The sequence below is a fragment of the Doryrhamphus excisus genome, chromosome 17, assembly GCF_030265055.1.
Source record: "Doryrhamphus excisus isolate RoL2022-K1 chromosome 17, RoL_Dexc_1.0, whole genome shotgun sequence".
NCBI classification, from domain to species: Eukaryota; Metazoa; Chordata; class Actinopteri; order Syngnathiformes; family Syngnathidae; genus Doryrhamphus; species Doryrhamphus excisus.
Window position 1 is genome coordinate 4,719,019 of NC_080482.1, and position 12,490 is coordinate 4,731,508.

General features: G+C 40.2%; 3 protein-coding genes across 27 annotated transcripts in view; 2 read left to right on the forward strand and 1 right to left on the reverse strand.

Moving 5' to 3' along the window:
• Window positions 1-346: 346 nt before the first annotated feature.
• Window positions 347-3,265, reverse strand: LOC131105423 (mitochondrial folate transporter/carrier-like). 2 transcript variants are annotated; one of them, XM_058053535.1, is made up of 8 exons: window positions 3,097-3,183; window positions 2,676-2,884; window positions 2,433-2,583; window positions 2,280-2,365; window positions 1,641-1,795; window positions 1,241-1,354; window positions 979-1,124; window positions 347-902 (listed from the first exon to the last, which is right to left on the reverse strand). In XM_058053535.1, the coding sequence occupies exons 2-8, from the start codon at window positions 2,866-2,868 to the stop codon at window positions 779-781; spliced, it is 969 nt and encodes a 322-aa protein (XP_057909518.1). In that variant the 5' UTR covers window positions 2,869-2,884; window positions 3,097-3,183; the 3' UTR covers window positions 347-778. The 2 variants fall into 2 exon arrangements, with proteins under 2 accessions (XP_057909518.1, XP_057909517.1); XM_058053534.1 differs by having other exon boundaries at window positions 348-902; window positions 3,068-3,265.
• A 121-nt stretch (window positions 3,266-3,386) lies between these two features.
• Window positions 3,387-10,426, forward strand: dcaf13 (ddb1 and cul4 associated factor 13). The gene is made up of 11 exons (XM_058053532.1): window positions 3,387-3,599; window positions 3,954-4,153; window positions 4,259-4,366; window positions 4,463-4,552; window positions 4,656-4,811; window positions 4,979-5,056; window positions 5,145-5,227; window positions 5,453-5,617; window positions 6,136-6,271; window positions 9,512-9,675; window positions 10,195-10,426. Exons 1-11 carry the CDS (start codon window positions 3,530-3,532, stop codon window positions 10,280-10,282), a joined length of 1,338 nt encoding a protein of 445 aa, XP_057909515.1. The 5' UTR covers window positions 3,387-3,529; the 3' UTR covers window positions 10,283-10,426.
• A 960-nt stretch (window positions 10,427-11,386) lies between these two features.
• rims2a (regulating synaptic membrane exocytosis 2a) overlaps window positions 11,387-12,490 on the forward strand; it is a 112,008-nt gene continuing 110,904 nt past the window's right edge. For all 24 annotated transcript variants that reach the window (XM_058053505.1, XM_058053500.1, XM_058053495.1 and 21 more), the window contains exons 1-2: window positions 11,387-11,865; window positions 12,263-12,448. In XM_058053505.1, coding sequence (XP_057909488.1) covers window positions 12,279-12,448 — 170 coding nt within the window. In that variant the 5' untranslated portion in view covers window positions 11,387-11,865; window positions 12,263-12,278. The remainder of the gene's footprint in view (window positions 11,866-12,262; window positions 12,449-12,490) is intronic.

Here is a 12,490-nt window from a genome sequence, read left to right on the forward strand (position 1 = left end):
TTTCTATCAGTGCTCTATTAGATTCGAAAAAAGGCTCCTTGTACTAGCGAGTCGATGGAGTACTGACAAAATACTTTGTCAGGGACATAGTGGCGTATCCAGCATTTAATACTATTGCTGAGAAATACAATTTCCAAAATGACACAGAATTTTTTTCTTTAAACTAAAGTCCAATTTAATAATATTATAAGTAATAGTTATGCTCAATGCCCTATATTTTTGAATAGGTATCATCTGACTGGAAATTACAAGAAAATGGCACAAGACAACAAAAAAAAGTGAGCTATTAAAAGTATTTTCACTTTTTAATTGAAAATGATTCACATTACAGATTTTCTATATATTTTATAAACAGTATTATATAAACAATATTGAAGAAATTCAATATTTCATGCAATTTTAAAGGATTTTGGATTTAGAACAAGCAAGATTTTGAAACATTTTCCACAACCATAATTGGAAAAAAAAAAAGTAAAAAAAATGGCTACAAAAATGTCTTTATTTTCCAAATCTGAGCCTTGAATTTGATATTTATGATCTAATGTAAGCTTTCTGCTACTGTTGCTCAATCTTTTCAGACAGAATAAACAAAATGTTAGCTTCACTGTACAAACATTTTATGAAAGTTCCTTTGAAACATGTACATATTAATATTGTAAAAAACCTGATTTTACAGCAGCATTCATCCTTCCAGGCATCAGGACTCGCCCCATTCAGTGGCTCCACAATCCCATTTCATATATTTTGAGTGAATGTTCCTTTTTACTTGTAAACATTGTTAACTTGTACCCAGAAGCAAGCGAGAGACATTTTCATACACTAAAAAAGTGATGCAGCATGCTGGAGTGACACGAATCACGTTTGGGATGATGCCTTTGTAGAACCCGGTGGCACCTTCGTTCCTGCAGACAGCGATTACACAACCATGTTTAACATACAGAGCTGTGGAAGGCATCGCTGGTAAGCCGTCAGTCATACCTCCATGTCCGTGTGATGACATCGACTACACCGTTGTATGTATTGTGCTGGTCTTGCAGTCGAGCTCGCACCACCTGATATGGGTACGTCGTGGCCACGGCAAATATTTTGGATAGTGCTGCTGTCGTGATGTTTTCCAATGCGTTCTGTTCACAAATGAAGCGATCAATGGAGTAACAAAAACTAGCATACAAGTCATACAAAATACAATATCAACCCTGGTTCTGTATGTCTAAGTACAATCAATTAGTAAATAACTCACCAGCTTTGCATCTGCAGGAACCTTCTTGTATTTTTTGTAGCGTCTCTTGAGCTGCTCATAGGCCATGAACTGCAGGGCACCGTGGGACGTTCCAAAGAGACCAGGAACGTAACCCTTAGACAAGATTATACCTTGTAAGTCATTTTAAGACACATTCATTGCCACTAAACATAAACATAAGGGAATTCAATGCTCAATTTAGTGAATGAATATTTGTTTTGCTGTAAATGTTGGCAAAATATAAGGTGGACTAAATGCAATTTTAGCGTCCTCTAGTGGCGGTTATGGTAATAGCAGCACCATTGTAGACACACTACTGTCTGTTTTGCATTAGCTGTTGCAATAAACAAACAACAAACAATAAACAATAACCTCCACTGTAGTACAAATACACACTGACCTTGTAGAGTCCTGACACACCCTCCGTGCGGTAGATCTTGATCAGTGCATCCAGCATCCCCTTGTATTGTTTATTAGTTGGGTCAGAACTGTACTGCAGCACAAGCCTGGTCTTGGTGACCCAGATAGGGTTGGTTATGGTGAGTGTAAGGATGCCTGGAGATATGTATAATTTACAGTATATACAGTTGAAAAAATGATACATTTCATGTTTTGCACGGTTGGATCTTAAGGAGGTTTTAAGTAGACCTTTAAAAATGCCTAAAGGAAGACATGGGAGTGAAACTGCAGGTTTTCTGTGTGACGGTTTGGCGTCTACCTTTGACCTGCTCGGGGTTACATATGTAAATTACCCTTAGAGCTAATTCTACTTGTATTTGTATCTTTTTAACTAAATAAATACAGAATCAAACAAGGCCTCTAGCAGAGCGTCATTGCTGCTGAGGTTGAATGCTGTAAGGCAGCTATTTTAAACCTATTTTAAAAGATCCCAAGGGTCATAGAACAAGATGACTGACCCCCCGTCTGCAGCTCACAATGCCCACCTGACAAAGAACTTCTTCCAGAGGATCTGGTTAATGTTGTGGACTTGAGTGCTGAGAATAAGACTGTGTCAACACTGAAATTGTTACAAACTGACCTGCTTGGGCTGCAGACACCAGGTGTTGAGCAGCACTCAGTTCTGTCTGACGTCCGTCTTTTACGTATGCTTTGATTGCTTCGTAGCTGTAGAGAAGGAAGTGCATCACAGATCAGATGAAGGCGATACAATATCAATCAAAATGTTGCTTACAAAAAGAAATAGAGGCCCCAGGATGCTCCGGCGCCCCACACATTGGGGGTTACTCCTTGGTAGAGTCCCCTCAGTCCTTCCTGCTGCCATACACACTTCATACAGTGCAGTATTCCGTTATATTTGGGCCGTAATTCCAAACCATCACTCACTGCAGCAAAAATATGTCAAAGCAATGTAAGTCCCATTTCATGTGGATGCACAGTCCATTATAGACATGCTAAATACATTTGTATGGCTCACCTGCAAACCTGATTTTGACCAGGTCGAGAGGGTGAACAACCATAGTTGACACAACTCCTCCACTGAGACCAGCAACCAGGTTTTCTATCTTCATTTGCCTGAAAACCTGCATGATGTGCCCGGGGAATGACGAGGCAGAGTCCGGCTTGGCATCACTGAGGCTGACTGTACCGCGGTCATGCCCGGTGCTCATGTTGGCTGATGTTACCCTGAGATCGGAATCAGAAATCTACATTACATTCATCCGGCATAGTTACAGCAACATGTCGTTACGCTAATGAAGAAATATAGTACTATATAACAGTGTATATATCTATAGACTTCTTTGTTACTACCTAACTACAAACGCATGTTAGCTTGTGATCCACGTTTTTGACATGCGGTAGTATTACCTTAAGTCAGCATAGTGTCAAGCAGTTACCAAAGTCAACCTTGCTTCTTCTTCTCCTGTCTCTGACGGTTAGTAAAGCAAAAGTTGATCGCCATCAACCGGATGGGGGAAGATGTTGTGCTTCCGCTTGCTTGCCCCTCGTTTGGGTGGCGAAACATTAAAGTACTTCCGGTTTTGACATACTTTACGAATAAACATGCGATACAAATACAATACGCTTATTTTAACAAACAGAAATGATCAAAAGTATTTTAAATGTAATTATTACAGAACAACAAAACAATGTTACGTATAAATATTGGCGCGCCACCTAGCCGCCATAATCGACATGGCTTGAGCTCCCACAATGCACCGCGGTTTACTACCCGGATATTTGTACACATGGGCTGCTGATTTGTGTTTACAAACTTTGTTTTAAAATTAAGCTCAAGTACATTTTAAGTAGAATTTTGTCCGACTTGTTATGAAAGTAAAAGTCCTCTCGAGGAACCCGGACGACTACGTCCGGGAGACCAAATTCGATATTCAGCGTGGTAAGTATTGTTTAGCTTGGCTTGCTAGTATTGCTAGTTTCGCTAGCAACACATTGAAATTCACCAGTGTATCGGCACGTACGAGCGTTGAAAAGTTGAGACGAATATATCTATCGAGTTAGCAGTAAAATATATCGTAAAATGTAATCAATGTAATCCCTGTCTGAAGCAACCTTAATATGTATTGTTGTCTACCCACCTACCTACCTATACAGTAGACGTGTCACAAGACACTCAATTCATGAGACGAGACGCGAGATTGGGTCAACCAGATTAAACGTGATTTAAACATTAACTTTATAAAATGTTATCTTTAAAATTTGAGCAATGGTTTGAAGTGTCCTTTGTTTCCAGTCCCCAGAAACTATGACCCATCACTTCACCCATTCGAGGTGTGCAGAGAATACACCCGGGCTCTTAATGCCACTAAGCTGGACAGGGTGTTTGCAAAGCCTTTCCTTGCATCACTGGATGGACACAGAGATGGAGTGAACTGCATGGCCAAGCACACCTCCAGCCTCTCATTGCTGTTGTCTGGCTCTTGTGATGGGGAGGTGATTTCTCAATATTCCTATCTTTCATATAACCCACATTTGGTCTGTGTTAATTCTTCAAATGCTTGACACATAAACATTAACATTAAAAAATGTCATCCTTAGGTTAAATTGTGGAATCTTTCCACACGGAAATGCATCCGCACACTCCAAGCCCATGAAGGTTTTGTCCGGGGAATGGTTGTACGCTTCTGTGGGACGTCCTTCTTCACGGTGACTGCTCCTTTCACCATACTGAAGATGAATGTAGCATTTTATGTCATGTTTTTTGTTTAATTTTGTGTGTAACGTACATTGTTTTTGTAACAGGTTGGTGATGACAAAACAATCAAGCAATGGAAAATGGAAGCCCCAGGTTATGGGGAGGCAGAGGAGCCACTTAACACAATTCTTGGCAAGGTATGTTCTTGCATCACAAGGGCTGTTCTCCACCAAAGGTTGTAAGTTTAACTGCAATAAATTAAGTTGTCATGTGGTGAAAATAAGTGCATTTTCATTACAGACAGTCTTCACAGGACTTGACCATCACCAGACGGATGGTGTGTTTGCAACATGTGGCCAGCAGGTGGACATCTGGGATGAGCAAAGGAGCAGCCCCATCCGTTCTTTCACCTGGGGCGTAGACAGCTTCTCCTCTGTCCGTTTCAACCCCGTGGAGGTGAGTCTCTGACAGAATGTATTTCCCATCAATACGAGTTGAGTTGATCATTGAAATGATCGTATGCCCCATGTTCCCCCATGTTCCCTGTTAAAGACATATTCAAGTCTTGCTCACAAATATTACATATTGTACATTGTGGTAACATTGTCATGTTATTTTGTCAGACTCAACTTCTTGCCAGTTGTTCCTCTGACAGAAGCATTGTGCTGTATGACATGAGAGAAGCAGCACCTCTTAAAAAGGTACAGTCACACCATGCCTTTTCTGTAGATTTTGATGTTTGTTTACTCCATAAAAGGACATTTATGTATTTTTCTTAATCATCTGTAGGTTATCATGACAATGAGGAGCAACACGTTATCATGGAACCCAATGGAAGCTTATTTCTTCACATGTTGTAATGAAGACTATAAGTGAGTGAAATATGACAGGCATGAAAGTCCTATCAATTGTGGGTTTTTAATGATTTATATGAAAAAAATATAGGATGGAATGCATTATACAATATCCATATCAAAAACAAGAATTGTATGTATATATGTCGCTATGCCCTTGTTTTACATTGGAATGAAAAAAGTATCTTTTACAATGTAGGCTTCTTCAAATGAATGCCAGATCATTTGTTTCTGTTTCTCCAGCCTTTACACGTACGACATGAGACACTTACATCAGCCAGTCACCGTGCACTTGGACCACGTGTCTGCAGTGCTAGATGTTGACTATTCCCCCACTGGAAAAGAGTTTGTGTCTGCTAGTTTTGACAAGAGCATCCGCATCTTCCCCAAGGACAGTGGCCGTAGTAGGTCAGTACCAACCTAAATAGATTTTTCACTTTGAAATTGGCATTTCAAGGTAAAGCAATACAGTTTTGTTCGTTTACAGATTTATAGGAACTTTCATGTATATATTCTATTGTGTGTAGCTGTCCGATAGGAGTCTACAACTCAATACAAAAGGTCGAAAAATGAGCATAAGTGGTCCCCCTTTTATATGGAATATATATATATATATATATATATATATATATATATATATATATATATGCACACACACTTATTTTCATGTAAAACAACCACTTTTTGTGTTATGTTGTGGCAGCATTGTTTCATCATTTTGGCTAAACAATTTTTTTTCTGATGAAATATGAGTCTAATGTATTTGTATTAGAATCTATTTGTCTATTTCGTTCAAGAACACAATATTGTATGTGCCCTAAAAAAGTCAGTCAATAGCATCAAAATGTCCGGTACTGAGAGGAATCAGCTTTTAAAAATGGCTGGGACTGAATGAGGTTCACTGTTGACTGTTCTTCTGCCATCAGGGAGGTGTACCACACCAAACGCATGCAGCATGTCATCTGCATCAAGTGGTCAGCAGACAACCGCTACATTTTGAGCGGGTCGGATGAAATGAATATTCGGCTGTGGAAAGCGACTGCATCTGAAAAACTAGGAGTGGTAAGTACCACCTTTTAAACCTTTTTACTTCAGGTGAAGATTGGGGGCATCTGCTCAACAAATTACATTAAACACTTTAACACTAAACAGTTAACATTTCGATCTTTGTCAAATGTCAGACACGTGTCACACCGTCTCCAATTTATTACCTGACTCATCAATGACTTACTTGTGCCAGCATACCCACCTTGGCAGTGGGCGACAGTGTCAGGATTAGCCTGATTTAGAGCAGAATCACTCATTTAAGTAAAAGTACCAGCTGGAGCAGTAGGAAGTCCTCACAGACCTCATATTTTTGTAACAACTTTACACAGTCAAAAAGTGCAGTCTGTTACCACAGAAGTTTAATGTTGGGCTTAACAATCAAATAAAACTCATTTTAAGAGGCCGTGATATGTTCTAATGCTCCAAACATCAGTTATGACGATATAATAAAGATCAATGGTGTCCTGCCCTTATTTCCAACAGCCATCTTTCATTCCAAATCAGTCAGTTCTGCTTATTCTACTAATGCTGCTTCAGATTGCGGAATGGGCTCACTTGGCACTTGTTTTACTGTCGCTGTGTAAGAGAAGATTTATTTGCAAGCGTTGCACTTAAAGAGATCAAACGGAGCCTGCTCCTATCAGCAGTTTAAATTGGCCAATCACTTAAAACGGCCGTTCGCTACATAATGAAGCATTAACAATCAAGTTGGACGGAGAGTGTCTTTCATTATCAAGAAATACTGAACTGCTGAATCAAAGCATCACAGACTTCAGTCTTCTAGTTGCTGCATTTCCCGTTCTGCTTTAAAACTTTTCATTTAACATTAAATATTGTATGCAATGCAAACTTGCTCTTAAAGAGAGACTTCGCATCAGCAGTGTAGTGCATCATCATCATTGACTTTCCCCCCCACTCCGTTACATGAGTAGTGTTCTGGTCAGTTTTTGGTGTTGAATAAAGTTTTCCGGCAAGTTGATTTGTTGAACACATGCTGGAACAGCAAAACTATTCAAAACATGATAATCTGTCTTGGGTGAGTAGGAGCGTAATTGTCCTCATTGTGGACACCACACACACACACACACACACACACACACTGATCCTTGCCACTTTGGTTCCCACTTTACAACCATTGAAGCCAAAGCTGCCTAACAGACAGCTTAGTTAGTACAGCACAGATAGTCTGTGACAGAACAGCCATGGAATATATAGGGCCATTCAGACACGTTCTTGTTGTCCGCACCATTTTTTTAAGATGTTTTATTCTGTGACAATACCACTCTAGCTGTCACTTTAACTCTCTCAACGTTGCAGTGGTCGTTATCCATGCATGTAAACACTGTAAAACACATACGTAGGCGGTAATGTGCAGTGATTCGAAAGGGAAAGAAAATAATGCAGAGCGATTTGTGACGTCTGACTTTGTCATGGAAAACGATTTTGTGATGCAAATGTATGACTCTTTTGAACGCATATCGTTTACAGTGATTCCACCAAGTAGCCGGAAAACTTTGTTCAACACCCAGAACTCACCTTTGATGCACTACACTGTTGATGGGAGTGTCATGTCAAAAACTCTGAACTATCCCTTTTAAACTAAATCATTTTTAAATTCTTCTGAATGGACTCCTTCACAGTGGAAGGTAAAGCCACCATATAGTCAAGAATAGTTGAGACTGCTGAAAGGACACTGGTCGACCTCAGTGTTTGTGATTCAATGTAATTTTCCCAATATGAAATCAGTTATAACTGCGTAGACAATTTTAAAAACAAGCAGATGTTTCTAGCATTCGTACGTGTCACACAATAAATCACACTACTTGAAGTCTTGAATGTGAGTCCACTTTACTGTTCTTCACATAACCAACCATTTCTTTGACTTATCTGGGCCCGGTTCACAGGGCCAGCAGTCTCAGTAGGCCAGACTTCCCTGGCTCCGACTACCTTCCCCAGTTCCACTGGAGGGACACAGTTTAAAAAAAAAAGAGCATTTTCCTATGACAATAATCCCCATTGCCTGCAAGTTGTTTTGCTGTGTCTTGTAGGGATTTTAACCGGCTACCTGAAGAATTAGAGTAGTCCAACAAGATCAGCGTCTCACGGCTCTGACAAACTAAATCCAGACAAATCATTGCTGTTAATTAGAATAAAAGCCTTTGAGGATGGCGGCCTCAGCCAGCACAAGTTCAGGGAGCTTGTGGTTTTTATGAGCGGCATGAACGTTATTAAGCTTCTCTCGTCACTTTTTAATAGACATTGATTCACTTTTGAATGGCCACGTTGCTGGGATGAAGTCGCTACTTACTGCGCAGGTCAACACTTCAGCATCTTAAGAACACAACTGTTGCTAGTAGTACTAATAGTAACACCACTCGAGACAAGTACATATTAAAGTAAAAAAATATACGCTTTAATGTCCCCTAGTCCCTAGCCAACCACTGTGCCGTGTGCTGTGAGAGATCATTGGATATTTCGCAGAAGTTATCTGATTTCACTCCTGAAATTATTTATCTCCTACAAATATATATTTTTCATCTATGACAGACAGAATATTTAAATTATCTTCCTCTAGATGGCAGAAGGTGCATAATTTACCTGTGCACAGTCCACCCTTGCCATGTTGTCGTTCCAATTTCGCGGCTTTACTCTGTCAAGGTTTTTAAAAAAACATTTTTTTATAAATAAATCATGCTGTTTCATGGTTGAATGGGTCCTAGTACACTCGAAAAATATGCATATTGAAGCAAATGCAACATGTTTTGCCTAAATTATGTTCTAATTGGGAATGTACTGTTCTACATTTGTCACTAGGTGTCAGTAATTGATCTGTGAGCCAAGCACCAGACTTGTAGGTTTAAATGATCTCACAACATGCACAGTAATAACACAATCATAATCTTAATAACATGGGCTACTGCTGTAATATTACATTTATTTTCTTTGATTATTTCTACTATGTTTGGTAATGCATACAAATACAATGCAAGGTGACTAAATATGTGTTATTTTATGTCTATAGGGTGCTATTAATGTTATGGAAATATTCCAGTTATAAATATGAATCCCACTTTGCGGAAATTCACTTATCACAGCCGGATTATTAATGATCTACATGATGAATGATCTTTGTTATCCGTTTCTGGACTTGTTACAGAACCTTGTCAAACGGGCACCAAGTGGTTTGGTTAATGAGCAGTTTTGTCTATTCTGTGTCTCAAATCCAACTGACCAATCTCCCCCGATGATTTGTAGCTGACCCCCCGAGAGAGGGAGGCCACCAACTACAGGAAAAAGCTGACAGAGAAGTACAAGGACTTCCCGCAGATCAGACGTATCGCTCAACACCGACATCTCCCCAAGACCCTCTTCAACCAGTCGAAGGAGCTGAAGTTAATGAAAGAGGCTCGCCGCAAAAAGTAGGTTTTCATTTCCTTTTGCTGTTTCTTAGTGGTAATTGCGGCAGTGACACACGTCCACTCGCGGAGGTGAAAGTGACCTTGGGCTGCTGCCAGGTTACGTCTGACCTTTAGTTGTCCCACTCGCCTCATGGAAAATGGCACTGATGGACCTTCCTCTCCCATGACATGTTCTCAATAAGCCGTACATACTCATTCACTGTTCGGATGCTAGATTGATTGTCCCACTTCAACCTGCTGCTACTGAGTCATAGTTGCAGTGTACACCCCCACTTTTTTTTTTTTTCAACTAGCACTATTCTCACACGTCAGACCTGCATGACTGCTACTGTGAATGATTTACCTTGTGTGGTTTATGTGTTATTATCAGGACACGTTAGTGCCGCCAGTGATTTAGGTGTTTGATCAATCGCTCTCCTCCCCCACCTACTTGTTTTCTCATCCCCATCTGTAATCATCCATTCATAAAATGATCACTAACATGTTTTTACTCACTTCTGTTTCTTCCTTCTCTTTTAGGGAGAGGAATCTCCGCAAGCACAGCAAACCAGGAAGTGTACCTGTGGTGTCTGAGAAGGATAAGCATGTTGTGGCTGTGGTCAAGTGAAACACAAGGGCAAAACACACCTACACCGTCAGGGTGGCGTTGATATGTGACTTCAATTATAATGTGATTATATATACCAATTAGCAAAAATAAAGAACACATCAGTTTCCTTACATGTAGTTTCCTTCATCTCCAAACGTGTTGCTGTCTATTGGTTCTCAGTGAAGGCCTATCAAGTTAAATAAGATAAGATGTTTTATTATCGGCACCACCTGTAATTCAACTCTCACTTGGGCTTCATGAGCGTTTGACGTAAAGCTTTCCTTCAAGCGTGTGTTGTTAATCTGGGTACTAATTTGCTTATGAGGTACGTCCTCTTATCCTCTTAATGTAGTCCTTTAAATCCTGTCAACACTGATACCTGAGCCAGCTTGAGGTCAGACAATCATAGGTTTTGTTTAGTCCATTGATAACTGTTTTTTTGTAATATAAATTGATTAACTTCATTTAGGAATTTGCTCACAAAAACTTAGGGATGTTTGGATTCTGGGTGAAATTTCTGTATGCACTGAATTCATAATTGTCTGATCCATTTAACACCCTTTTTCCCCTGACCTGTAAATGTAGTTAGAATTTTGTATTCTCATGTTAAACGATGCCAAAGTTTCAGAGTTTTCAGAGTAATCAGTTTTGAGCCCTAAACAGCTTTTTGGATCAAAACGCTCGGTTTTAAAAGGCGTGGTAAAACTGTTCCTTTGTGACATCACAGATGGGTGGACTTCCTTATATGGTTATATTTTATTAAGCACTTTGGACGTGTGGGCACACCTGTGGGTGGAATAAATTAATGGAATAAACACATTTTTGTCAGGAAGTGCAAATCAAAGGAAATTAAGCTGGATTCTGCAAGATGGAAAGGTTTTCTGTACAGGTTATTGTGTGTAGCTGCTCTATAGGAGACCACAACTTGATACAAAAAGGTTGAAAAATGAGCATAATGGTGTCCTTCAAACAGTCCTCATCATGCTATTCACATTTTGGTATTTTTTTACCAACACGATTAAATAATTGTAACCACAAAGCGTAATAAATCGTTGTGGTTACAATTATGAAACTTGGAAAATTAAGTTGCTGCAATTTATAGTGGTAAAGTTAATACATTAAAACAATGACATAACTAATCGTACCTGTGTCACTCTATAATGCCTTTTAAAAGTACATAACTGTCTTCATGTACTGTTCTTTTCCATGCCCATGCTCCTAGATTAGAACGAATCCGCTCCAGATGCACAGGGACTCCACCCCGTGTTTCCCATGTTGCTTTGCTCCTGCTGTCAATGAACAGCTAAGCGTCCTCTGGGTTTGGTTCTTCTATGTGTTCCCATCGCTCCGCCTCCTGCTTCCCCCCCTTTCCTCCCTCTCCATCACTCCCTCATTGCATCCATTTTTGTGTATTTAAGAAATCTCCAAGAATTAACCAACCTGGATGAAAACGAGCCAAGCTGAGTGACAGAGGAGGCGTCAGGACTCCAAAAACAAACAAGGACCGGACGGACCTTACATTTGATTTCAATATGCGAGTGAAATTCTAAGGAATGGCAGCGATGGGTTAGACAGGATTTAACATGACTGCAAAGTAAAAGGCAAGACTTGTTTTTCCTTACATTTTAGTCCTCTCTTTTATCTTTTTGTCCCGTTTCATAATCGGGTTTGCAGAATGAAGCGTTTCCGTCTGTTCAGGGCATCCATTTAATCCTTAGTGTTTTCCATGTAGCACTAATTGTAGATCTCAACCTGACACTACCAATCATCTGTTTACAGCTTCTGTTCATATTCTGCAAAGCACCCGACAACGTCATTATATGAGCTTTTCATGGAACTACGCGTAATATTTCTGCAGCACATCCTCATGTGCGTAAGGATCGACATGTCATCTGTTAGCCTCGGCGGCTCCAACGACGTCTTTTTCATTCGATTCAACGACATGGAAGTGTCACACAAACATGCATCAGTTTGATTATTCTTTTCTGATGTTTGCAGCCACTGTGAGTCAAAGATGTCCGCTCCACAAGGGCCCAAGGGCGGCCCTGGCCCTACTGCCTCAGCGGCCGGCGCCATGCCGGAGATGCCGGACCTCAGCCACCTCACCGAGGAGGAGAGGAAAATCATCCTCGGTGTCATGGACCGACAGAAGAAGGAAGAGGCGAAGGAACAGTCCATGTTAAAGTAAGGAGTTTGGTTTTTTTTACGGTGGTTTTAATGGCAGTG

What these genes read in the sequence shown, in the direction of transcription:
- LOC131105423 (XM_058053535.1), bottom strand. Translation starts at nt 2,868, where the DNA reads ATGAGCACCGGGCATGACCGCGGTACAGTCAGCCTCAGTGATGCCAAG. An exon ending in GGTCAAAATCAGGTTTGCAG is followed by an intron (nt 2,584 to 2,675) that starts GTGAGCCATACA and finishes TTTTTGCTGCAG; the next exon opens with TGAGTGATGGTTTGGAATTA. An exon ending in TTCCTGCAGATGCAAAGCTG is followed by an intron (nt 1,125 to 1,240) that starts GTGAGTTATTTA and finishes ATTTGTGAACAG; the next exon opens with AACGCATTGGAAAACATCAC.
- dcaf13 (XM_058053532.1), top strand. Translation starts at nt 3,530, where the DNA reads ATGAAAGTAAAAGTCCTCTCGAGGAACCCGGACGACTACGTCCGGGAG. An exon ending in TTAACACAATTCTTGGCAAG is followed by an intron (nt 4,553 to 4,655) that starts GTATGTTCTTGC and finishes TTTTCATTACAG; the next exon opens with ACAGTCTTCACAGGACTTGA. An exon ending in AAGCAGCACCTCTTAAAAAG is followed by an intron (nt 5,057 to 5,144) that starts GTACAGTCACAC and finishes AATCATCTGTAG; the next exon opens with GTTATCATGACAATGAGGAG.